This window comes from Panthera leo, chromosome B3 (genome assembly GCF_018350215.1).
Source record: "Panthera leo isolate Ple1 chromosome B3, P.leo_Ple1_pat1.1, whole genome shotgun sequence".
NCBI classification, from domain to species: domain Eukaryota; kingdom Metazoa; phylum Chordata; class Mammalia; order Carnivora; family Felidae; genus Panthera; species Panthera leo.
The window spans coordinates 121,034,892-121,060,240 of NC_056684.1; the positions used below are offsets into that span (position 1 = coordinate 121,034,892).

Here is a 25,349-nt window from a genome sequence, read left to right on the forward strand (position 1 = left end):
TTGGATGTGGATACTTAAGACTGAAATCCAGGTCCTTCCGAACAGCCTTGGGACAACGTCCTGACTGAAAGAAAGTACCAGATAAGCCAGAGCCTAAACTAGAAGAAAGACCTGTGAAAGAAACAGGCACAGTAAATGCCTTATGTTTAAATAATTTATTAAAGGCATCAACTTCTCCTTAATGTCAGAGTAGGTCACAGCTTCTCTCCTCCCTGAGAAAGAGCTACAGTCTGTTTAGCTCATCCCTGTGCCCCACACTTTTTGGGGATTTCATTGTTTTTTTTACTTAAAAAAATTTTTTTTAATCTTTATTATCTTTGAGAGAGAGACAGAGTACGAGCGGGGGAGGGGCAGAGAGAGAGGGAGACACAGAATCTGAAGCAGGCTCCAGGCTCCACACTGTCAGCCCAGAGCCCGATGTGGGGCTCAAACTCACGAACCCTGAGATCATGACCTGAGCCGAAGTTGGAGGCTTGACTAACTGACTGAGCCACCCGGGGCGCCCCAGGATTTCATCGTTTTAATGTCCCCTTTCGAAATTCCCCTGCAGAGCCCCCTTTGGTGGAGGTGCCCAGAATAAGCATATCGTGCTAGCAAAACTCAGCGGGATGGATCATCCCTGTGCTTTCTCCAGAATTGCTAGCCTGGCTCTCCGTACCCTCTGAAAAGGCTGGGACGGTCAAGAGAGAGGACGGGATCTGGGAAAGGGCAGGGAACTGACTAGGTCGCCGACTACCTCTGTCTTTCTCCCCCTCCTCTTGTGGCGGCTGAAGTCCAACACGAGTGTTGTCACCCTGGAGCTGGCAGACAACTGTATCATGGAGGAGGGCACCTTGAGCCTGGTGCAGATGCTGCAAGAGAACTACTACCTGCAAGACTTGGTACCGTGCTCTGCTCTGCCGATCCCTACCACCTGGGCTCTCGGAACACACCCGACACGGGCCAGGGGCCCCTGCCCAAGCCCTGGCCAGCCTCCGGCTTTCTGCAGCCTGGAGGCCCTCTCCTCCAGATGTGACTCCTCAGAGGAGGGCCACACATCCGAGGCTGGCCGCGGGGAGGGTTGCGAGGGGAGCTGTGTTCCCTGTGGTCCCAGGAACCCTAAGAAACCAATTCTGTCTGCACCTTATAAGCCCTTATTTCTGCAGAGTCACTCTAAAGTGAACTTAAAATAAAGACACGAAATACTCTCATCAAACACAATGTGCCTGGAGATAGATGATGGTGATAGTTGCACAGCCAGGTGAATACACTTGAGACCACGGAGCTATACCCTTAAAAACAGCTAAGATGGTAAATGTTGTGTTATGTCTATTTTTACCACACACACACACACACACAAAAAAAAGGGGGGGGGGAAAGAGAGGGGAGAAACAATTAAGATAATAATGTCTGGTTTATATGAACGTCCCTCCCACTCGCCTGAAAGGAATGTGTCCATTTGTATCCCTGGGTGTCCCCAGCAGATTCATTCATGCTTCACCAATCAATGAATGGAATTTATAACGATGAATTACTCGAAGCTAATTTTTCAATTGCTTTACGCCGAACTGTCTAAACAAAGCTCTCTTGGATTTCAAAAAATAAATGTACAGTGTGCTTATCTAAAGTGCTAGAGCTAAACTGGAGAGGTGGGGAGTCACCAAAGCCAACTTCAGAAAAACTGAGACCAGTGGGAGGGGCCCCCCAGCCAGGCATTAGGAGGGCTGAGTTCCCATGGTCCTCTGCTCCTTTGCTCTTCCCAATCCATCCTGCCCCTCCTCTTCTGCCCCTCTCCCCACCCAGCCCTACTCCCTGGTGCAGGCCTCAAGTAAGGCTCACGCTGGCACCATTCGTTAGTAAGGGCCCTTGGGTGGGATTTTTACACACATGAATGTGTTCTTGCCCTTTAGAATATTTCCAACAATGATCTTGGCTTGAAGGGGGCCAGCACCATCTCAGAATTTCTTCAGAGAAATACCTCTTCGCTCTTGAACCTCCAGCTTTCAGGTGAGCCCACGGAAGAGGTGGGAGAGGACAAAGGGATGAAAAGAAGAGAAGGGGAAGGGCAGGGAGAATCCAGGGTCTAAGTGAGCCAGACCAGGCACCTCCGAGTTCTGAGATCAGAAAACTGTGTCCACACCCGCTAAACCCTCCCAGTCATCCTTTCCCCCTCCCCATGGCCACACTGGCTTGCTGGCTTTCCCAAACAAGAAACTTCTGATTCACTCAGCAGCACACCTGCTTCTGCTTGAAAGTCTCTACCCCAGATAACTGCATGGCTCACTCTGTTGCTTTATCCGTGCTCCTGATCAAATGTCATCTCCTGAGGGGGCTTCCCTCCCCTCCCCTCCATCACCATCACTATCCTGTTTCCATTACTTGTTTTTTTCTTAACAGCATTTATTGCCCCCTGGCCCCTTATTGTACACTCACTTTTTATTTTATTTTTTTTATTTTTTTATTTTTTTTTTTTTAATTTTATTTTTGGGACAGAGAGAGACAGAGCATGAACGGGGGAGGGGCAGAGAGAGAGGGAGACACAGAATCGGAAACAGGCTCCAGGCTCCGAGCCATCAGCCCAGAGCCTGACGCGGGGCTCGAACTCGCGGACCACGAGATCGTGACCTGGCTGAAGTCGGACGCTCGACCGACTGCGCCACCCAGGCGCCCCTGTACACTCACTTTTTAATTAGTCTGTTATCTGTCTCTCTCACAGAAAAAAAAAAATTCACTTGAGAACCCAGGTTTGTGGTTTGAGTTTATACTGTCTTCAGGGTCCTGGAACCCCTAAGACATTAACCTAAGTCGTCCTATACTGGTAATACCCTGGGGCATGCAACAGACACAAACAGAAAACTTCATTGGAGGAATGACCCTTGACCCAGGCTGCAGGCTGCTTGGGATTCCCACAGATAAAGCTCCAATGAAGATGGGCTCAGAGTCTAAAATTGCAAAACAAGGAAACAAAACACCATGAGAGCAGTCAGATTCTAACAAGCGGCAGCATCAGACCGTCAAGGACTACAGAAAATAGAATTATCAGAAATAAACTGTACATTTGGTGACCATATAATTTATCTTCCAACTGCATAAAAGCACTATTAATTAACTAAAACTGCAAGCAAACAGATATCTTGACCCCAACGATAAACTATGTTTAATATGATTAAGAACATAAAAATAAAAACACACAAGAACAAAACACTATTTTTTAAAAGACCTCCCCAAAATAGAATTTCTGGAAATGGAAAGTATATAATCATTCAAACTAGAGACTCAATGGATACATTTAACAGCAAATTAGAATCAGGTGAATAAAATTAATGACCTTGAAAATCCTTTGCAGTACAGAAAGATAAAGATAGGGGGTGCCTGGGTGGCTCAGTCGGTTAAGTGACTTCGGCTCAGGTCATGATCTCTCAGCTCGTGAGTTCAAGCCCCGTGTCGGGCTCTGCGCTGACAGCTCAGAGCCTGGAGCCTGCTTCGGATTCTGTGTCTCCCTCTCTCTCTGCCCCTAACCCACTCGCATTCTGTCTCTTGTCTCTCTCAAAAATAAATAAACGTTAAAAAAAATTTTTTTTAAGATACAGAGGACATAAAAGATAAAAAAATATATAAAAGGATGAGGGACTCCTGGCTGGCTCAGAGGGTGGACGATGTGACTCTTGATCTTGGGGTGGTGACTTTGAGCCCCACATTGGATGCAGAGATTACTTAAAAATAAAATCTTTTAAAAATTAAAAGATTTTATTTTTAAGTAATCTGTGCATCTATCTGTATCTATATATAGATATATATAGATCTCTCTCTCTCTCTCTCTCTCTATATATATATATATATAGAGAGAGAGAGAGAGAGACCCAACAGAGCTCATTGGAGTTCCAGAAGAAGAGAATGGATGAGCAGTGATATCTAAGCAAACAATAGCTGACATGTCCTGAATTGCTGAATTCTCAGATGCAGGAATCCTAGTGAGTCCTTCATAAGGTAAATAAAAAGAAATCCACCCCTGAATATATCATAGAAAAAACATCTAAAATAAAAAGATCTTAAAAGTATCCAGAGAGAAAATGCAAAAATAGAGTTTGTGTAATTTTTAATATAAATGTTATGACACATCAGGTTCTCTTCTCCAATTTCCTCTTTTTCACTCTAAATATATCTTCTATTTCTATGACATAGAAAATAGATTTATCTCATTCTCTGGAACAGCTGGATAGTATTCCATGGGATGGATATAGCATAGTTTATCTAACCTCTCTCCATTTGTGTGTGTATGGAAGGGGCACATTTCCAGTTTTTCAATCTTTCAAATACTTTTTAAAGAACTTTCTTGTACATGCAACTTTTGGACATATGTTCTAGTATTTCTAGATAGACACCCAAGAGCAAAATTATGGAATATAAAAAGATACACCTATTTTTCTGAAGTTGAGAAAGAATTTCCAAATCTCCCCTCAAGAAGACCGTGCCAGGGGCACCTAGCTGCCTCAGTCAGGAGAGTGTGTGACTCTTGATCTCAGGGTTGTGAGTTTGAGCCCCACGTTGGGTGTAGAGATAACTTTTAAAAACGGCCTAGGGGCGCCTGGGTGGCTCAGTCAGTTACACATCTGACTCTTGATTTCGGCTCAGGTCATGATCTCGTGTTTCGTGGGATGGAGCCCTGCATGAGGCTCTGTGCTGATAGCAAGGAGCCTGCTTGGGAGACTCTCTCCCTTTCTCTATCTCTCCCTGCCCCTCCCCCGCTCAACCTTTTTCTCAAAATAAATAAACATTTGAAAAAAAAAAAAAAAAAAGAAGATGGTACCAGGTTACAGTTCTACAATGAACTGTTTTCTGTTTCCCTGTACTACGTCCATATTGGCTATCAGCAAGTTATCTGTGAATCAGAATGATTAAATGTGTGGATGTTGAGGTCAGCGCTTGGGTCCAAATTTCAAGCACTGGGTTTACCTCTGTTTCTTCAAGTCTTTTTTTATCTTCCTCAATAAAGTCCTATGCTTTTATTCCATTAGAAATCCTGCACATTTCATATCAGGTCCAGGTGTTTTATCATTTTATTCCTGTGTGAACAGAATGTTTTTTCTATCATATATTCTAAGTGGTTATTACTGATATGTCTGGCAGCTGTTAATTTCTGTACATTGATCCTATGTCCAGTGACTTTATTGAATTATCTTATTAGTTCTAACATTCTGTCAGTTAATTTTTTTGGATTATTTAGGCAGGTGATCATGTCTGTAAATTATGGGAGTTTTGTCTCTTCTTTCCAATATCTGCAGCTCCTAATGATTTTTCTAGTCGCATTGGCTAACACCTCTAATATAACATTAAATAATACAGAAAGCTCTGTAAAAATACAAATTACCCAGCCCTATCCCAGACTGCTGAATCAGAATCTTGAAAGGGAGGGGTTTGGGAATCTGTATTTTATCAGACTTCCCAAATGACTCTGTTACTGCCAGCTCTGTACTATTTGTAACCACTGATGTAAACACAACAATTTGAATAGCTAATAACCTAATTTTACACATTGACTAGCTTATTGTCTCGTTTTATTACACTGGTACAAATGCAACCAAGAAGCATTTGTGTCTAGGTGGACTCATTCATTCATTCAGGAAACATTTACTGAGCACCTATCATGTGCCAGGCACTATTTAGGTGCTAGAGATACAAAGATTATTAAGGGTTTAAAGAAGAAATTTGGGGATAAGTCTCTATATCACTTATTTCCCAGAAATCGCATATATTTTCCAGAAATCTTATATATATATATTTTTAACGTTTGTTTATTTTTGCGACAGAGAGAGACAGAGCATGAATGGGGAAGGGGCAGAGAGAGAGGGAGACACAGAATCTGAAACAGGCTCCAGGCTCTGAGCTGTCAGCACAGAGCCCAACGTGGGGCTCGAACTCACGTACTGCGAGATCATGACCTGAGCCAAAGTCGGCCACTTAACCGACTGAGCCACCCAGGCGCCCCTCCAGAAATCTTTTAAACTATTCAGCAGGGCTGGGGTGAGAGTAAGATGAGGAAGGCACGCACCTCGATCACAGAACTCAAGGGGCTCAAAAAAGTCAGTAACTAAGTAAATAATATCCTGTTGCAATATTTGTCAAAGTCAAAAATAACGCGAAAAATGCCTGTGGTGAACAAAATATCCACACTTTAAATATAAAATAGGATCCAACAGGGACAGGTTATTGGTGAGGTGAGTGAGGCCTAACCATTCAAGTACAGGGTCAGATCCTGCCTTTATGTAAAATTTAAAAATTTTGAGGGGCGCCTGGGTGGCTCAGTCAGTTACGCATCTGACTCTTGATTTCACCTCAGGTCATGATCTCACGGTTAGTGGCTTTGAGCCCCCACGTTGGCGGGCTCTGTGCTGGTAGCTCAGAGCCTGCATGGGATTCTTCCTCTAAGAAGAATTTTAAAAAATTACAATTTTTAAAAATTAAAAAAATACAATTTTGTTCATCATAGATGTCTTGCATTAGTTTTGACTTTTACAAATATTAAGACGTTACTCCCTGTGATTACGGAGCTTAGATTTTGCACACAGAGGGAGTGCCTCACTTGTGCCTCTCTGGTCATGGCCCTACCGCTGGATTCGTATTTTTAATAATGTTACAGAATTTAGGCGCTAAGCTAGGGGTCGATGCTGCCAGTGGGGGCACAAGGCATGCTGTACTGACTTCTGGAACTCCCCGAGCTATCATGGCAGAGAAAGGAAGGAATGTTAAAGGGGATGGCAAATAGTTGCCCTCTTTTCTCTTGTTTTCTTCTGTGTCCATATATTTGCTTTAAGCACTTGCCACCTTTCCTGTGGCTGATGGTTGCAAAGGGGAGAGACTGGCAGGGCTAGAATGCAGGAGGGTGAGGGAGCCCTAGTCTGGACAGCATTGCAAACACCCACCTTCACTACAGGAAATAACTTCAAGGACGAAGCCGCAGAGCTGTTCTGCCAAGCCTTCTCGGTAAGTAACAAGGGGGCAGGGGCAACCCAGCCCTGTGGGGGATGGCCCTGGGAGATGTGGGGGATCTGGAGGGTGGCTCTTGGTATAGAGAAGTGAGGTCACTTGAATGTTTAGGGAGCTGGTGAGTGGCTGAACTCTGCCGATCCTGACCAAAGCGCAGCAGAGGGAGGGCTGTTTGGATGGGACTAGACCCTCCTAGCAGTCACCGATGGTTTAACAAAAAAATGCACAAGAAGTCATCTTCAGTCTAAAATCTCTAGTCCACCCGATTTTTGGTGTGTGGGAGCCCTCCATCACAATGCCCTGAGATAAGAGAGGTATTTGCGGTCACATAAAACAAAAATCACCTCTCTCTGCACCGTTTCTCTCTCCAGGCCAATTACCGAATTAAGACACTGGATCTCAGCCACAATGAATTCTCTGATAAGGGAGGAGAACACCTGGGGCAGATGCTGGGTGAGTCACCCACAGGGGCAAGGGGCCAGCCTAGGAGAGGGCACTCGGCAGACAGTCACCTGTCAGAGCTGCATCTCCTGGTTTTTATTGTTATTGAACGTTCTGCTTATAAAAAGTGATGTAAACCACACCCCAAATACATTTAAAGTGGAGCGAGCACCTAGATGCGGGAAGTAAAACTTTAAAATGATTAGAAAAACAGGGGTGCCTGGGTGGCTCAGTTGTGGCTCAGGTTATGATCTCACAGTTGATGAGTTTGAGCCCCGCGTCAGGCTCACTGCTGTCGGCATGTCAGTGCAGAGCTCACATCAGATCCTCTGTCCCCCTCTCGTTCTGCCCCTTTGCCACTCATGCTCTCTCTCAAAACAAATAACTAACTAAACAAATAAAACATTTTTTAAAAACTATAAAATGACTAGAAAAACATAACTTGCTGACCTCAAGGAAGCAAAGGATTATTAAATATGCACAGTGGGCATAAACCATAACAAAAATGATTCATTTACTTGACAACAATAAGTTTAAAACTTATTTATGATAAAAGATTGGGCCATGTTAAAAGATAAGCGACAGAAAATAGATACTTGCAGTATTTGTAGAATATAAAAAAATTTGTCTTCAGAATATTGATAAAAGATCCTACGGATCCATGACAATGATAAATACTCCCAATAAAACAGTGGTCAAGGCCTATGGACAGTGAAAACAGAAAGCCAAATTCCTAAGCTCTTTAGTAATTAGAGGAATGCAAAACAAACAAAAAGATTCCCCTTGTAATCCACCGAAGCTGCAGAAATTTCAAGTGAGAGAACATCCAGTGAAGTAAACACAAGGGAGAAATAAGAACTCTCTGAAGCTGCTAGGTAAAGGCACTTCGAAGATTAGTTTGACAGTATTTAGTGAAATTAAAAATGTATTCTTTGATATAGCAATTCACCTGTGCATGTCTCGGAGAAGGTCTCACACGTACGCAGAGAGAGATGTCCGAGGAGGTTCACTGCAGATTTGTTATAAAATTTTTAAAAAGAAAGAAAGAAAGAAAAGAAAGAACCTAAGTGTTCATTCCTGGGGAAATTAGTAAGGGGGGGCGGGTCATTATGAGCAAAGGAGATGCTACTTTAGGTGGAGGAGTGAGAAAAAGCCCTACAGGGAAGGTGGCTTTTTGCTGAAACCTGAATATCAAAGAAGAGTCAGCCATGCTAAGTTCCAGAAGCACAGCATTCCAGGCCGAAAGAACAGACTGGGGGGGGGGGGGGGGGGGGGGGGGGGAGGGGGGTGGAACCCTGTGGCTGCAGCAGAGCAGGGGAAGGGAATGGAAGGAGGAGGTCACCAAGGTGGCCTGCAGCCGCTAAGGTCGGGCTTTGTGGGCCATGAGGTGCATGAAATCTGGATTTTATTCTCCATGTGCTGAGAAGCCATTGAAGGACGTTAATGCAGGGGAGTGACATGGCTTGATTTGCAGTTCCTCTAAGGAATTGTTTTGTGAAGTTTTACGCAGTTTTATGAAGAACACAACTGATGACAACCAGACTCTTAAATACAGAGAACAAAGTGGTGGCTGCCAGGAGCAGCAGGGGGGCGGGGGGGGGGGGCGAGGAAGGGGGGGCATGGGTGAAATAGGCAAAGCAGATTAAGAGGTACACACTTCCAGCTCATGGAGATGAAAAGTGTAACATAGAGAATATTGTCAACAGTACTGTAATAGCATTGTTTGGCGACAGATGGTGATACACTTACCATGGTAAATGCTAAGTAATGTATAGAATTGTTGAATCAATACATTGTACACCTGAAACTAACATAACATTGTATGTTAATGACACTTAAAAAAAAATGGAAGGGAGGCCAGTTAGGAGGCTAATGCCATAGTCCAGGCAAGACAGGACAATAGCTGGAGCTGAGGGAGGAGGTAGTGATAGAGAGGAGTGAATGGATCCAGACGTACTTTGGAAGTAAAGCCAAACCCACTTGCTGATGTGCAGAACAAAGGAAAGGGAGAAAGATAGATGCCCGGTTATTTTGTTTCAGGAAGTGGTTGGAGGGAAAACTCAGGGAGTAACAGGTATGGAGGGACATGAGTCAGGAGCCAAAATTCCCATTTTGGCCATGTGATGTTTGTGTTGCCTGTTGACATCTACATGGAGACACCTGATTTGTTATATGGGTTTAGAGCTTGGTGAGCAGAGCAGGACTGGAGATACGCATCTGGGAGTTATAGACATTCCAATGCATTTAAAACCACAGGGCGAGATGAGATCCTGGCAAGGAGTGTGGATAGAGTTGAGAAGGCAGCTGTCCCATCGCTGCCTGGGTCACTCTGACACTTTTAGGTGTACCAGAGGCAGGGAGGAGGAACCTGAGCAGGAGTGGTCAGTCAAGGAGGGGGAAGGTGAAGTATCCAGGAGCCAAGTAAGGGATTCTTTCAAGAAGGGGGAAATCTTCGGTGGGGTCAAGTGTTGCTTAGTGGTTAAATAAGATGAGGTCAGAAAAGTGACCACAGGACTCGTCAACACGGAGATAATTGGTGACCTTGACAAGTGCCATGAGTGTGGAGACCCGCCCCCAGGGGGTGGAGTTGAAAATGGGACGCAAAAAAGTGAAAGGCAACGTGGGCACCTGCAGAAGCCCCACTGAGAGAGGCTGCGCCAGAAAGATGGGTGGTTTGAGGGAGGAAGGTTCCCAAGGATGGAAGATGCTGATAGGAAGGAAGGAAGATACGCGTCTGGGGAAGGAAGAGGAGATGGTGGCAGGAGCAGAATCCTTGAAAAGGCTGGCGGCCACGGAGACTGGAACCGACAGGCAGGGTGCAGCGCTAATAGAGCGAGGAGAAGGAGCGAGCATGTGGGGGCGGGGAGTCTGTCCTGTCGGGAGGGGGGAGCTCTCCCATCTCTCTGCTGCTGCTCCCTCAGGGATGTGTGAACAGCACCTTCCTGGAGAGAGGGTTCAGGCCGGCAGGTCTGAGGGAAGGAGCAAGTCTGCAAGCATTATGGGGCAATTTGAGTCCATCTGAAAACTGATTTTTAAATATTCTAAAACTAAATTTTAGGGGTGCCCGGCTGGCTCAGTTGGAACCTGCGGTTCTTGATCTCGGGGTTGTAAATTCAATCCCCATGTTGTGTCTAGAGATTACTTAAAAATAAAATCTTAAAAAAAAAAATCTAAATTTTAAAACAACTTTTTTTCTAATGTTTATTTGTTTTGAAAGAGAGAGAGAGAGCGCGCGCGCGCATGTTTGAGCATGCCCCGGGCAAGCTGGGGAGGAGCAGAGAGGGTCTGAAGCAGGCTCCCCGCTGGCAGCACAGAGCCTGATGGGCTCCAGTTCACAAACGGCAAGATCATGACCTGAGCTGAAGTCGGTTCCTGAGTTCAAGCCCCACATTGGGCTCTGTGCTGACAGTCCAGAGCCTGGAGCTTGCTTCGGATTCTGTGTCTCCCTCTCTCTCTTCCCCTCCCCAGTTTGCACACACACACTCTCTCTCTCTCAAAAACAAAAAAACATTAAGAAGGGAGAGAGAGAATGAGGGAGAGGATGAAGGCAGGAGAAAGTTTGTTCTCAAAATAAGATATGGTGTTCACTTTATGCAAAGTAGCTCCTGGTTGTTGACACAAGAGACCCACAACCAGCACACAGGGCACTGACCATGGAGAAGAAAATAGAGTAAGACATCGTCCTGGGCCTGAGGGTTGAAGGCCATGCCTCCCACCCAGTAAAACGTCAGGAGTGCTTCAGCGTCCTTCCAACAGTGTCCTCAGCATATCCGCCCTCCCCAATAAAAATAAGGATGATGATGTGTTTCCACATGATGTTTTCCCCAACCCGACGCAGCACATAAGGAAAAATATTTTTAAGTTAAAAAGTTCTATGCAAGTTAAAACGTCTGTGCAAGTCAGCTTCTAGACAAGCCTGATGCTGCAGCACTTACAAGTGATAGTGTCCTGAAAGCTTTCTGGAGCCACCTCTGCTCCTGAAGTTCTCCAGGAAAAACACATCACGTGGGGTCATATGCCCTGCCCACCACAGCCTCCCTCCCTAAATGCAACCCCTGTTCTCCATGCTCTCTCTTCCTAGTGTAATGGTTGCACAACATTCTACCAAATGGATGTTTATTCTGTACTTTACCCTTCCCCTGTGAGTCATGAATGTTACTTTTATAAGTGATGCCATGATAAACACCTGATAAATCACTCTTCTTATATCCTGCACTGTCTCCTTAGGAAGAGCCTCAGGGTGATATTGCTGTGTGAGGGGGTACACACAGTCTGATGGCAAAATATCTGTGACCACCTCACATTTGCCAAATTGTGGCAATTTGCTTGCCACCTGCGATACAGGAGTATGATTATGTTACTACATTACTGCCAACACTGGGAATCATCTTACAATTTTGGGTTTAAATGAGTAATGGAAAAATTATTGTCCCAGAGTTTTACTTTGAGTGAGTATTGAATAGTCCTTATTCCCCAATGTCATGGCTATCTGTCAACTCTGAGAGTGGGTTCTCTGGGATTTGGGGCATGCTGGGATGATTCCCTCCCTCCTCTAGCCCTCAATATAGGACTCCAGTCACTGGATCTGAGCTGGAATCACTTCCACACACGGGGAGCTGTGGCCTTGTGCAATGGTCTCCGGGTAAGTCTCTCTCTGGCAGTGGTGTGTTGAAACCAGTGAGGGTGGTCAGGGTTTCGCATCCCACCATCTTGAACCTCTTCCTCGTGACCCCCCCTGATGAGTACACACTGAGCTCTCATCAAGTGCTTTCACGTTGTTAGCATCCCTCCCCAATTCCTGGATGTGCCTTCTTCTTTAGGATAAATCCTACTTCAGCTGGTTCACCTTGCTGGGGTCTTGGTGTCATCTTTGGGGATACTTCAAGAGGGCAGTTTAATTAAGGGGTAAAGAATGACCAGACTCTGACTTCCCCCGCTGGGAGGGATCTGACTGAGCTCTCCCTCCTGGGGGCCACTGAGCACCCAGTCTGGATGGCAGCAGGGGAGAGAAACCAGGGCCTCTTGGCTGGGTGAGTCACATGCAACCTTGAGGCTGGTGCTGTTCTTTTTCCTCCCCGGAGGCTAATGTAACCCTGCAGAAACTGGATCTCTCTATGAACGGCTTTGGGAACGAGGGGGCTACGGCCCTGGGAGAGGTCCTCAGGCTCAACAACTCCCTGGTCTACATAGACATCAGCAGCAATGACATCAGCAACGAAGGAGTCATCAAAATCAGCAAAGGACTGGAGTTCAATGAGAGCCTCAAAGTTCTGAAGGTAAAGTCTTTACTTAAGCTGGGGATGGGCCACTTTGTGTGTGTGTCCTTGTGCATGTGTGCATGCCCATGCTTCTCTGTGCGTCCATGTTTCCATGGCACCCACGTGTCCACGCTTGTGTGCCTGCATCCGTGTATATATCTGTGCGTGCACACCCATGCATCTGTGTGTATACATCCACATGCTTATGTGTGTTCATCTGTGTGTGTGCATCCATGTGTGTGTCTATGCATCCTTGTGCCCGTGTGTGTGTATCAGTGCGTGTCCCTGTGTCCTTGTGCGTCCACGCATCCGTGTGTGTGTATGTGTGTATCTGTGGGGGGAGGGTGGGGAGAGCAGGGTGATGGAGTTGCATATTGCTGGAGAGAATCATTGGGAAAATTCACCTTATGTTTCACATGTGCGTAGGTTCTTGACTGTCTCTCTCCTGTAAACCTAATGTCACCCTCTGCTGTCACCAGGTGCATGATGTCAACTCCTAACCAGTCTTCCTTCCTCCCATCTGGGTCTCCTCCAGACTCTGCTTCACCCTGAAGCCAGAGTGTGTGTTTTGAGCAGAAGTCTGACTTCCACCCCACCCCCCATCTAGTCCCCTCCAGTTTAGACTCCCCACCCCGTGGCCTCCTGTGGTGCAAGTCCAGTTCTCTCACCCCGGTGTGCTTCTCCAGCCTCAGTTTACCCCATGCTCTCCCTTGTTGTCCAGCCACGGCCTCGGGGGTTTCTTTCAAGATTCTTCCTTATACTCTCATTTCAGTGACTAGTTGACTGGTCACCTCCACCGGTGTGAGAGCTTCCTGAGAGCGAACACTGTGTTTGGTCCTGCCCATTACTATTCCCCCCGGGGCCTAGCTTAGTGCTGGGCATATAGGAGATGCCTGATGAATGTCAGCTAAGTGAATGAGTGGATCCATCTTTCATTTTAAGTTGATTGGCTTATAGACGCTAATGTATAACATGGCAGCTCCTGGGTCGTTGGAAAACAGAAGAAAGATGAGGACTTCCACTACCGGCTCCCCTTTCTGGGGCTCCTGCCGTGAGCCAGGGGCAGACAGGTGGTTTGCTGCTGGCTCACAGCCCGACCCTCCGACGTGCGCTCCACTAGCTCCCCTGTCAGATGAGAAAGCTGAGGCTCTGTGACTCGCTCGGGTGATGTAGCTCGAGAGGCAAGGAAGTCAGCCTTGCCAGGCTTCCCCGCTGCAGTTCAAATTCCTCAAGATGTGGGGGCGATTCAGGAGGACCACAGGTGTGGGGGTGCTGGTGGAGAAGGACGGGAGTTAGAAATCAGCGATAGGGCGCCTGGGTAGCTCAGTCGGTTAAGCATCTGACTTCGGCTCATGGTGGTTTACAAGTTTGAGCCCCGCGTCAGGCTCTGTGCTGACAGCTCGGAGCCTGGAGCCTGCTTCAGATTCTCTCTCTCTCTCTCTCTCTCTCTCTCTGCCTTTCCCCCACTTATGCTCGCTCACTCTCTCTCTCTCAAAAATAAATAAAAACATTTAAAAATTAAAAAAAAAAAAGAAATCAGCAACAATGAGCTGCCATCCGAGAGGACAAGCACCTTAGAGCTGCGAAGAGGAAGTCAGATTGCCAGCACTGGAGGGAGCATGGTGACTGTCTAGTGACAGTGAGAGCTGGGAACGAGGCCTGACCAGAGCGGGAGGAGGAGTAACTCAGAGAAGAGAGACTGATGCAGCCTGCCAGTGGCTCAGCCTCCGTGGAACCGTGAAGCCAAGGAAAGTGCAGAGAACCTGCATCTTCCAAGATTGAAAGGTTGCCTCCACAAAATGGCAATAGGGATTTTCTGTAATTGGTGGCGGTACTGGTGATTTTAACATTTTTTTCTACCTCTTTTTGGATTTTTTCTATAATGACCATGCATCATTGTTTAAATGTTTAAACACGTTGTCCCGTGTTTAAATATACTTAAAATTTGTAAATGTTTTAAAATGAAAGAAAAAAAATTTATTGATTTATTTTTATTTTTTAAATAGGCTCCATGCCCAATGTGGGGCTCGAACTCATAACCCCAAGATCAAGAGTCACACGCTCTACTGACTGAGCCAGGCTCGCACCCCAAGAAAAAGTTTTAAACACATCAAGTGCCACCCTCCTTTCCCTACTCTTGGAAAAATAATGATGTTCCCAGGGAAGGGAGTCAAGCAAAGGATTCTAGAAGCTAAGCCCTACGAAGTCTGTGTTTTCGCTCTGGAGTCCATCAGAGCCCGGGAGACACCTGACACATAGTAGATACTCAAAGTTTTGGCTGCCTCATCAAGAAGCCACCCGGTGGAAAGCCTTCAACAGTATTAACTAACATTCGTTTGCTGCTTACTATGTACCAAGCACTCTCTTGAATACTTTGCTTGAATTGATTTATTGGATCCTCAGAGTAGCCCTAAGTGATAGGTGCCCAGTGGCCAGGGAAATAACCCAAGGCCAGAAAGCTAGTAAGCAGAGCCACTGGGATCTATGTTCCTTGCTGTGAAGCACCACACCAAGCTTCATTGGCTCCCAGCCCCATTGGAATAATGCCCTGAGTGCTTAGCTAAGTCCACGTGGTCCCCGTGATCTGGCCCAGCCCTGTTCTGTGGCCTCGTTCTTTCTGCTCCTGCTCATGAAATGTTTGCTATTGTCCAAACACCTCTGCACCTTTGCACTTGCCTCCCCTTTGCCTTCTTTGGTGCATCTCATTCCCTCCTCTGGTCCTAGCCCTGCTTCTTCAGACCAGAATAATCCCTATTAGTCCCGCAAGGCTTAGTTCCAGTGTCCCCTCCACTGTACCAGATGCCCCTTTCCTTGCTCCTGCAGTACCAGTGTGTACCTCTCTGTCACTGCCCTCCCCACACGTCTGATGCTATGTGCTTGTTTGCCTGTGTCCCCCTCTAGAGTGTAAGCTACGTGAGGGCAGAGACCTTGTCACATCTGCCTGTGCATCCCTTAGCACTCAACCCAGCGACCGGCACACGGCAGGCCTCCAATAAATGTTTGCTGGATGGATGGATGGATGGATGGATGGATGGATGGATGGATAGATGGATGGATGAGCAGTGAGATGGGTAGATGGATGGATGACTGGACAAACAGACAGGGAGACAGATGCCTACAGAGGAGTCTGGGTGGAAGATAGAGATTACGATTTGATGGGAAGAAATGGAAGCCACACTCTGAGCCAGGCTCTCCTATAGCCAGCTTGTCCTCCTTCTGTCTCGCCCCTCCTCCCACAGCTTTTCCTGAACCCTGTGAGTATGGATGGGGCTACGTTACTTATCCTGTCCATCAAGAGGAACCCCAAATCCAAGATGGAGGAGATTGACATTTCTGTAAGTGATTAGATCGTGGTTGCTTGCACCAGGGAGCATGCCAGGTACCACGGCCACGCTATGTTGGCAGGTGCCAACAGCTCTGTCCTCTCATGGGCCCTCACACAAATACTCCATGAAAAGGTCACTCCTTCTAGAGTACGACTTGGCCTTCTCTTGGGGTCCTTTTAATAGGAGTAGCCATTCGGTCGATAACATTGTGGTGTGAAATCATTTACCAGATCCTGATGGGTCTAAGAGCAGAAACACCAGAATCAAAGGTGAGAGACCCCCAGAACAGAATTTGTTCACTGCCACCTTTGCTGATGGACAGCCCTGGGCCCCAGAATGGTTCCAGAATCATAGAACTTTTAACTTTTTTGGTATTGATTGATTGATTGATTTAGAGAGCATGCATGAGCACGTGCAAGTGGGGGAGGGGCAGAGAGGGAGAGAGAGAGAATGCCAAGCAGGCTTTGCACTGACAGCACAGAGCCCAATGCGGGACTCAAACTCATGAACCGTAAGATCATGACTTGAGCCGAAGATGGATGCTTAACTGACTGAGCCACCTAGGCGCTCCCAGAATCACAGAACTTTTAGAATCTGAGTCCTAAAACATGTAATAACTTGTATTCTTATTTCGTGACTTGGCTGACTGAGTAGAATTTGAAGGTAAGGCCCCCTGGTGGAGGAGGAAGGCCTGAGGAGGTGACTTCACTGGACCAGGTATTCTTGCCTGAATCCTCAGAGAGGTGATAGCTGGTAAAAACAATATCCTAGACCCGCCCGCCACTTTATACGGTTTCCCCCCCAAAGGGATTTTATAGGCTTCGGCTCATTTGATCCTTCTCTGGGAGGCAGGTAGAGTGCACCCATGTCCTAGAGCTGTTCAAACCACACAAATGTATTGTCTCAGTGTCCTGTAAACCAAAGCCCAAGATCAAGGTTGTGGTAGAACTGGTTCCTTCAGAGGACCACGAGGAAGAATGCGTGCTGTGCTCCTGCCAGTTCCTGGTGGTTTGGTGGCAATCTGTGGTGTTCCTCGGCTTGGTGGGAGCATCGTCTTGATTTCTGTCTTTAGCTTCAAATGGCGCTCTCCCTGTGTGCACGTCTGTCTCTGTATTCAAATGCCCCTTTTTACATTTTTTTTTTTAACGTTTATTTATTTTTGAGACAGAGACAGAGCATGAACAGGGGAGGGGCAGAGAGAGAGGGAGACACAGAATCTGAAACGGGCTCCAGGCTCTGAGCTGTCAGCACAGAGCCCGACGCGGGGCTCGAACCCACGGACCGTGAGATGATGACCTGAGCCGAAGTCGGATGCTTAACCGACTGAGCCACCCAGGTGCCCCTCAAATGCCCCTTCTTATAAGGACACAGTCATATTGGATTAGGGCCCACCTTAATGACCTCATCTTAACTTGATCATCTGAAAAAGACCCTATTTCCTAATAAGGTCACATTCACAGGTTCCCAAGGGTTAGGACTTCAACATCTTTTTTTTTTTTTAATCTTTATTTATTTTTGAGAGAGAGAGAGACAGAGCATGAGCAAGGGAGGGACAGAGAGAGAGGGAGACCCAGAATCCGAAGCAGGCTCGCTCCAGGCTCTGAGCTGTCAGCACAGAGCCCGATGCGGGGCTCAAACTCACAGACCACAAGATCATGACCTGAGCTGAAGTCGGATGCTTAACCGACTGAGCCACCCAGGCGCCCCAGGACTTCAACATCTTTTTGATGGGAACACAATTCAACCCATAATGAGAATTTTCCCTCATTTTCCCATTTTACATACAGGGAAACTGAAACAGAGAGGTTGGATCACTTGCCCAGGAATACACAGCAAGTGAAAAGCACAACAAAGAGTAAAGCCGAGGCTTCTGCCTCCCACTCTAGTGCAGTGTTAAAGTCTTGTTGTGTTATTTTAAAGCCACACAAATATGACGTTTTGCCAAGATTTTAATGCCTTACAATTATATCAGTGATGATATTTTGAATATTTAAACCCAAACACCTTGGAACTTAAATAATAAGTAAAATTTGGACTTAGGTTTGCCACAGATTATAAAACATTAGAAAAACATACCTGCTTTTCTTTTCAGTCTGTCCCCTGGTTCAGTCTGTTTCTCCTTAGGGGGCTTCTCTCTGCGCTCATCCTACAGCTCTGACCTTGTACCCCTGAGGCTGCCTTAGCTCCCACCCCACCCTGCCTCTGGGTCTCAGTTATGTGTCCAGATTTTGTTGGCATTTGCTCTCCCTCCTTCCCCCCGCCCCCAGGGCAGGTTGGAAGGCGTGGAGTCAGTCACTGTCTTGGTGTCTGAGGGAACGTTAGAAATGGTGCTGTTTAGGCCCCAGATGGCACAGAAACCCACAAGCTGGGATCACACTGGCATTTTACAAGCCTGCCAGGACAGACAGGTCTGAATTACACTTTTCCTTCTCTTTTATCATCTCTCCTGATGTAACTCTAAACAGTGTTGGAATTCCTTCACTGCTTCTAGAACTTTCTCTAGAATATCTACAAATCAGGATGAGGGAAGCCGTCAGCCCTTTAGCATGAGTTTCATTATTTGAAGTGGCAGAAGTGGTCAGAACCACATCTGAGGAGTGAAGCAGGCTGACTGAACCAGTGAAGGCCCAGTTTGGTCAAACACTGCTTCACAGACCATGTCTTCTCCTGTGGCCTACAACCCAGCTCTGAGGGCACTTCCAAAAGGGGAGTTCCCAATGGGTTTTGAGCCAGGACAGGGTGGTTGGAATGAGGGATCCTCGTCCGGGGCACCTGCTCCCAAGACCAACACTGGTGTAGAAATGGACATTTTAGGACATTTGCCTCAGGACCAGTCTCCTAACCCCATAGCTGTGTCTCATCTGTCCCATGCAGACACCGATGCTCGCCATCTAAGAGCAGAGCCGAGCTGACCGTGTGTGACACAGGCTGCTGGCACTCGACTAGGACATCTGATCACACTCATGTGCAAACTTTACAAGTCAAATCACAAGCCCTAGGAAAGATGAACTCTCCCAGTCTAGAAGCAGCACTGCAGAACAAGCTGGAAAAGACCAAACAAAAACAAACAAAAAACAAAAAACGAAAAAAAAAACCTCTCTGCCTTTGGCTTGGATGGGGCGGCTGGTCTGCAGGGGGGTGGGGGATGGGCGTGGGGGTGGAGATGTTACAACAGCGGGCGATGCCTTCCTCACGATGGGTCCCCTCTCTCCCCTCCTCAGAATGTGCTGGTGTCTGAGCAGTTCGTAAAAATATTGGATGGGGTGTGTGCCATCCACCCCCAGCTGGACGTGACGTACAAGGCAGTGCAAGGCTTCTCTGCCAAGAAAGAGCTGCTCTTGTGGACAAACCCCATGAAACTGATCCAGGTGAGCCCTTGCTTTCCTCTCAGAGACCCCAAGGACCAGCGTCTCCCCTCCCCCGAAGTGTCTGCACAGTCCTCTCTGACAAGGAATGTCTCAGACATGGAATATTCCCTGTGGATGTTGGGTCCCCTCAGCAGGAAGAGGGGATCTGGGATCTGGGTGAAGAGGGAGGGGCTTGGAACAGGATGGTTTCCACCAGCCAGGCTCCTCCACCTGTTAATGTGTGGCTGAAGGCAAGTCGCTGTGCTCTCTGTGCCCCAGTCTCTTTACCTGGAAAATGGGTATAACGATAGGACTCACCTCGGGAGGGCTGCTGTGAAGATTGAATTCTACAACACACAAGAAGTGCTTAGAGCAATGCCTGGCCGATAATAAGCGCCCAACAAATGCCAGCTCTTTCCAATAGCCAGTAAGGATGCCAAGACACCCCTGTGGTGAAGACAGCTGTTTGGTGGCTCCAGCTAAAGTGGGACCCTCAGATCCTTTATATCCAGTGGTGACCTGCCCCTGGCTCTAGTCTTAGATCACAGGAGGCAGATAAAACCATGGAAATGAAAACCCAGACAATTTTAGAGCTGCCAGGGAGCTCCTCTGGTCTGACCACCTCACAGAGTAGCGCCCAGCCCAGGCTGGTGTTCCCATGCCTGGCTCTCACTGGAGGCAGAGTTGACGGGGAAGCTGGATACAGACCGCTTGCTACCTGGGGTGATACCCGTGCAGATGTAGATTCTAGAGGACGTGTGCCGCTGGGGCTACCTCCTGCCCCTTGGTTGGTCTGCTCTGTGCCTCAGTTTCCAGGACTAAACAGAAGAGCTCTGCATGGCAATTATTGTTGTGTGGAAAGTTCTAGAAGGCAAGGGGGGTATTGAGTACCTTCACAAGTCAGACGACATCAGATGGAACCGAGGGGACACCTGTTTTGCAAGGGATGGAGGATGATGCAGGGAATAGGAATGGAGATCTCGGATGGAAAGCGGGGGCCCCACCCCTGCTTAAAACAGCATAGAAATCTCTAGGGATCTCATAGGAATCTCAGATTAGAAACCGAGCCAGATATGCGATGTAAAACACAGTCCTTCCCCTCTGGGGAGAGGGGACAGGCAACAATCTGGTTGCAAAGATGGGACAGAAGCAGTAACTTCTCATAGAAAGCATCATACGATAAATAATAAATGAGTGACCAAGGCAGCAAATACCATCTGAATCCAGATTAGAGGCCACTGTGGGATTAGGCAAACAGAAAGGGACATGTCCTGGGGAAGGGTCTTGAAGAGCAAGAAAGAATTCAGGTCAGTGACAGTGACAGGGAGGGAGTTCTGGGGAGAGGGTTCCCACTAGCAGAGGAGCAGAGCAGGGTGCACACAGTGTGCTTGGGAGATGGGAACAGAACCATGTGGCTCCAGCAGGAGAACCGTGTGGTTCCAGGCTCCTGCAAAGCCTGGAAGCCAAGGCTACCCAGGAAGGCTGGGGCTAGATGTGGCGGTCCTCAGATTCTAGGCTCAGGGCTGGGGTTGGATTCCACAGGGAGCGGGAGCCAGCTACAGTTGCGGAGCAGTGGGTAAGGTGAATCCGGTAGGACCAAAGAGTAACCTTTCAGGCAATGGGGAGGGAAATACACTGAAGGGGGTAAATATGAGAGTAGGAATGCTAATGAAGGCACTATGGTAGTATTCTCCGTGTGCTAACTAGTATTCTAGAATGGTGCCTTGCCTGAGGATAGCAGTGGAAGTGGAGGGACAGATGTAGGAGATCCCCTAATGGGAAGCTCCAGGATTTGGTAAATGGCTGGGCACATGGTGCATGTGGGCAAGTATGTGCGTGTGTGTGTGTGTGTGTGTGTGTGTGTGTGTGTGTGCTGGGAGAAGGGAGGCCTGTGATGATCGGAGCGAGCCAATGATAACTCCAAAACGTCAAGCCCAAGGGACTAAAATAAAGGTGGTGACGCTGCCACCACAGGGAGGTCTTCTGTAGCCCCACCCTCTCCACCTACCCATCCCCCCTGGTTCCCGGAAATCCAGCCCCACAAGATTTCCCCCTGTTTCTCTGCACTAGCTCTCACTCAGCTCCAGGCCTGTGCACGTGCAGGTTCCTCTGCCTGGAACACCCTTCTTCCTGTCCTCAGTGTCGTACTCATTCCTACTCTTTCTCTAGGTCTCTATTCAAGTTCACCTCCTTGGGCCTGCCAGGTCTGGGAGCCTGGGCCACCTTTTGGCGGAAGGTGGCAGTGGAGGGTGGGGATGGGGTGGGGTGTTGTTAATAGATGTTACAAAGTCAAGTATTTGCTTCTGGTGTCTCCGGTTTCTCTCAGAGCTATGCAGACCAGCACCAAATCACGGTCATAGACTTCTTCAAGAGCTTGAACCCTAATGGAAGAATGATGATGTCTGTGGGTGACTTCCGGAAAGCTATGATACAGGTGTGCTGAACCCTAGTGGCAACAGCCAGTGTGGGGTGTGTGTGTGTGTGTGTGTGTGTGTGTGTGTGTGTTTAGGCCTGGGAAGGGGTAGGCAGAGAGCTCCATTGACTTTGCATGTTCCATCCACTTCTTCAGCAGGACAAGGTCCCTATGAACCCGTACCAAGTCAGGGAGCTGATAAAGAAGCTGGCTGAGAAGACAGGCATGGTGAACTTCAGGTCAGTCTAGGCCCAGCGCCCATCTTATCCTGCTTCTGCCCCAGGCAGGCCCCCAGTTCTCTATAAGGCGTCCCAGTGGTGTCTACATTTGATCAGGTACAGCCTCCCCTGAAGCAGCTGGCCGCGCCCTCCCTGGCTTCCGAGGCTGGCCCCACTGTCTGCCCTCCTCCTCAACTTCCAATTTACCCTCCCAGCAGAGCTGCAGCCTCAACCGTGTGCTGTTGGCTGTGGGACCAGATTCTGGGGACACAGTGTCAAAGCCAAGTAGGAGGGGACGTAACAGAGCACGTGGGTAGGCCCTGGCGTGGTGAGAGGTCTGTGGCAGGTGCCTGGGTAGCTCAAAGAGGAGGATTACTCGGGCAAGAAACAAGGGTGGAAGCGTGAGCCTCACGTGGCTGGGAAACTGCAGCCACTCAGCTCTGCTGTGGCCTAGGGGATGATGCCGTTGTGACTTGGGCTCAATTCCTTAAGGAGACAGGAAAGGGCCTGTGTAACAGTAAGAACTGTAAGAACACCTGTGAGCCCCTACCTCCTCGGGCCAAGTACTCTGTGGGGCCCCAAACCTGCCCAGGTGCCTGACGCTGTGGTCGCCCATATGTGGCCCAGGTGCCTGGCACTGTCATGACCCATATGTGACCCAGGTGCCCGGTTCTGTCATCACCCGTACGCAGTGAAGGATGAAGGCTCCCAACGGACCCAGCAACCTCTTGTCTTAGACACCAGTCCTTAGGGAGCTCTATCAGAGGGACCCCCCTCTGGTCCTGCCCCTCGAGCCTCCCCACCCTGGACCTCTGTTCTGTGCCCTCTTCAATACTTGTCATGGGGAGAAGCCAGGGCAAAGATAGGAAAGGCAGCCGGACCCATCTGCACACCTTGCTTCTAGGGAAGGGGCAGCTCTTCACAGGGCTCTTAGTCTCCAAGTGTTTAGAATGGGGTGTAACCACAGCACCCAAGCAGCTTTGTAAGGATAGAGTAGGGACAATGTGCCTAAGAGGCTGGCACATGTCACCCAGCAAGGGGGCTCGTTCTGAAGATGTCTCAGGCTTGCACGTCCCCCACACCGCATCTCTGTCCTGAAACTCCCCACCTGCCCCCACTAAAGTGGTGCTTGTTGTCTTTGGGAAGCTGGTGGGAAGTGCCCAGGCAGAGGCCAAGAGACCAGGTTCCAGGTCCAGCAAACCCTTCAGCTTTGCAGATGAGGTCAAGTGGCCATCAAGAGGCAATACTGGGGTCTGGGTCCCCGTGTCTTGGGAACTGAGGGGGCGGTCTCTCGTGGGCACCTCAAATTGTCCCTCAGCTCTATTCTCATTGAAGAGCAGAGTGGTCATTTTTATTGTTGCGTGAATTTTTTATTTTCATTTTTGTTACAAATAATATCTACTTGTAAAAATTCTAAATCCACAGAAGTATAGCAAGAAGAAAGTGAAGGTTCTTTTTTTATCTCTTCTCCACGGTACATGCTGCCTCCCATGAACAGTCCCAGCGCACATTTCCGTGCCTTTCCCATACTTGCCATCGAGTGTGCACGTGTGCGTGCACACGTGAGTGTGTGTGGTGTAGTGGTTTAAAACGTGGGCTCTGAGGCCAGACTGCCTGAGTCCCAAGCCCAGCTCCACTCCTGTGCACGTTACCCAATCTCCGTAAGCTTCAATTTCCCCATCTGTACCGTGGAGCTTATAATAGTACCCATGACATTGGAGCTTTTGAGGAGTAAATGGATTAATGCCTGTAAAGCATTTAGAACATTACCTGGCATGTGCTAGGCTCCGAGTACACATATGTTTTATTATACATTATTGTACCCTCACACTGACAAACACACGGTTTCTTGTTTATCCTAAATAGAATCATGCTATCACGTTCCTCTGAATTTGCTCTGCCTTCCAGTATGCCTTGGCAATCTTTCCGTGTTTGTGCATTTAGATCCATCTCAGTCTTTTTTAACTGCCGCGTGCTATTTCATAGCACAGAAGTCTCCTTATTTATCTCATTGTTAGGGACATTTAAATTATTTCCATTGTTTTGCTACTACAAATAATACTATAACCAGCATCCTTTTGTAGATGGTGTTTGCCCACACATGCTTCTCTAACAAGGTGGAGCGGATCCAGGGCAATCGCTGGGCCAAAGGGTGTGCACATTCTAAATTTCAGTCGACTGCTAAACCCTTCCTTGCCAATGGCAAAAACCGATTCTTCTGCCCCCTCCCCGGGCTGACACCAAAACTTACCCATGTTCAACCCTCCTGCTGCGATGGGTTTACAAATGATCCTGCTTGGATTTGAGTCTGCCTAAACACTCCCTTCAATCAGGCGGCATTGGCACTCAGCATTATCCCCTTACCTTTCAAACCAGTTTCCTAAAAACAGAGAAGCGGTAGCAACAAGTCTGGTCTGAAAAGAAGTCGCCGCGACGGAGAGGTCCTGGCAAGTCGATTGGTGGCATTCAGGAGGCGAAGATCTGTTCTGAAACCTCCGTAGACAAACACCAAGGCCAGACTGCGAGCGAGCCAATAAAGTCTGCCTGGGTCCCCACGTCTCTGGGCTGCAGGTGGCGTGCCCCCGCCCCGGCACCCCCCCCCCCCCCCCCCCCCCCCCCGCCCCGCAACTGGAGCAGCGCCCTTTGGTTTTGGCGACCAGCAGGGGGCGCATCCTTGGTGGCCTTAGTAGGAGCCGGAAAACAAATTGGGAATGCAATGGCGTTGCTAGGCAGCAGGAAAAGAGCAGGGCGGGGGGGGGGGGGGGGGGGGGGGGGGGGGGCTTGGAGATCAGTGCACAAAGGCAGTCATCCTAGTAAATGTAAACTGTATCCAGGAGAGAGATTTCGGAGACGCCGGAGGCAGTGGAGAGGGAGCAGATGCTCAGGAACAAGGACGGGGTTGAGGTGGAGGGGGCGGGGGGGTGCTGCTTTAGAAGCAAATGCTGAGGGGTCATGTGGAGAGAGCCCAGGATGGGAGAAAGAGAGACCTGGCATGTAGTCATAGCCCAGCGCCACCTCGCCACCTGAGCGTGGAGCCTTACGCTTCCATCGGAAAAAAGTAGGACAGCCGAAATTAAGGCTTCCCAATCTGTTCTGGGAATCTACTGTTCTACATTTCTTTTTAAAATTCCTTGGAAGCTAAGGAGACACGAATTGCTGAGCACAAGAGCAGGGATAGTCAAGAACAGCATGCGCTGAGCAGGTGCGGGGATGGGTAACTGGCCGGTTCTGATTAGCCCCGCCAGTCGTCTCTGTGGATGCACAAGGGCAGGGACTGAATCACACATCTCTGTACCACCGCACAGTGACTGACACATAGGAGATGCTCAATAAAGACCTATGGGGTGAACAAACACATTCACCTGGCAATTTTGGGGGGCAAG

At 48.2% G+C, this 25,349-nt stretch overlaps 1 protein-coding gene across 6 annotated transcripts in view; it reads left to right on the forward strand.

Moving 5' to 3' along the window:
- The window catches only part of LRRC74A (leucine rich repeat containing 74A), a 33,365-nt gene that overhangs the window by 7,130 nt on the left and 886 nt on the right, over positions 1-25,349 (forward strand). For 2 of the 6 annotated variants that reach the window (XM_042943877.1, XM_042943881.1), the window contains exons 4-14: positions 774-881; positions 1,890-1,986; positions 6,911-6,960; positions 7,335-7,416; positions 11,961-12,046; positions 12,486-12,680; positions 15,902-15,997; positions 19,210-19,356; positions 21,662-21,769; positions 21,905-21,987; positions 24,343-24,521. In XM_042943877.1, the coding sequence (XP_042799811.1) occupies positions 774-881; positions 1,890-1,986; positions 6,911-6,960; positions 7,335-7,416; positions 11,961-12,046; positions 12,486-12,680; positions 15,902-15,997; positions 19,210-19,356; positions 21,662-21,769; positions 21,905-21,987; positions 24,343-24,367 (1,077 nt within the window). In that variant the 3' untranslated portion in view covers positions 24,368-24,521. Of the gene's footprint in view, positions 1-773; positions 882-1,889; positions 1,987-6,910; positions 6,961-7,334; positions 7,417-11,960; positions 12,047-12,485; positions 12,681-15,901; positions 15,998-19,209; positions 19,357-21,661; positions 21,770-21,904; positions 21,988-24,342; positions 24,522-25,349 lie in introns of those variants that run through there. The other 4 variants (XM_042943880.1, XM_042943882.1, XM_042943879.1 and 1 more) reach the window with 3 other exon arrangements.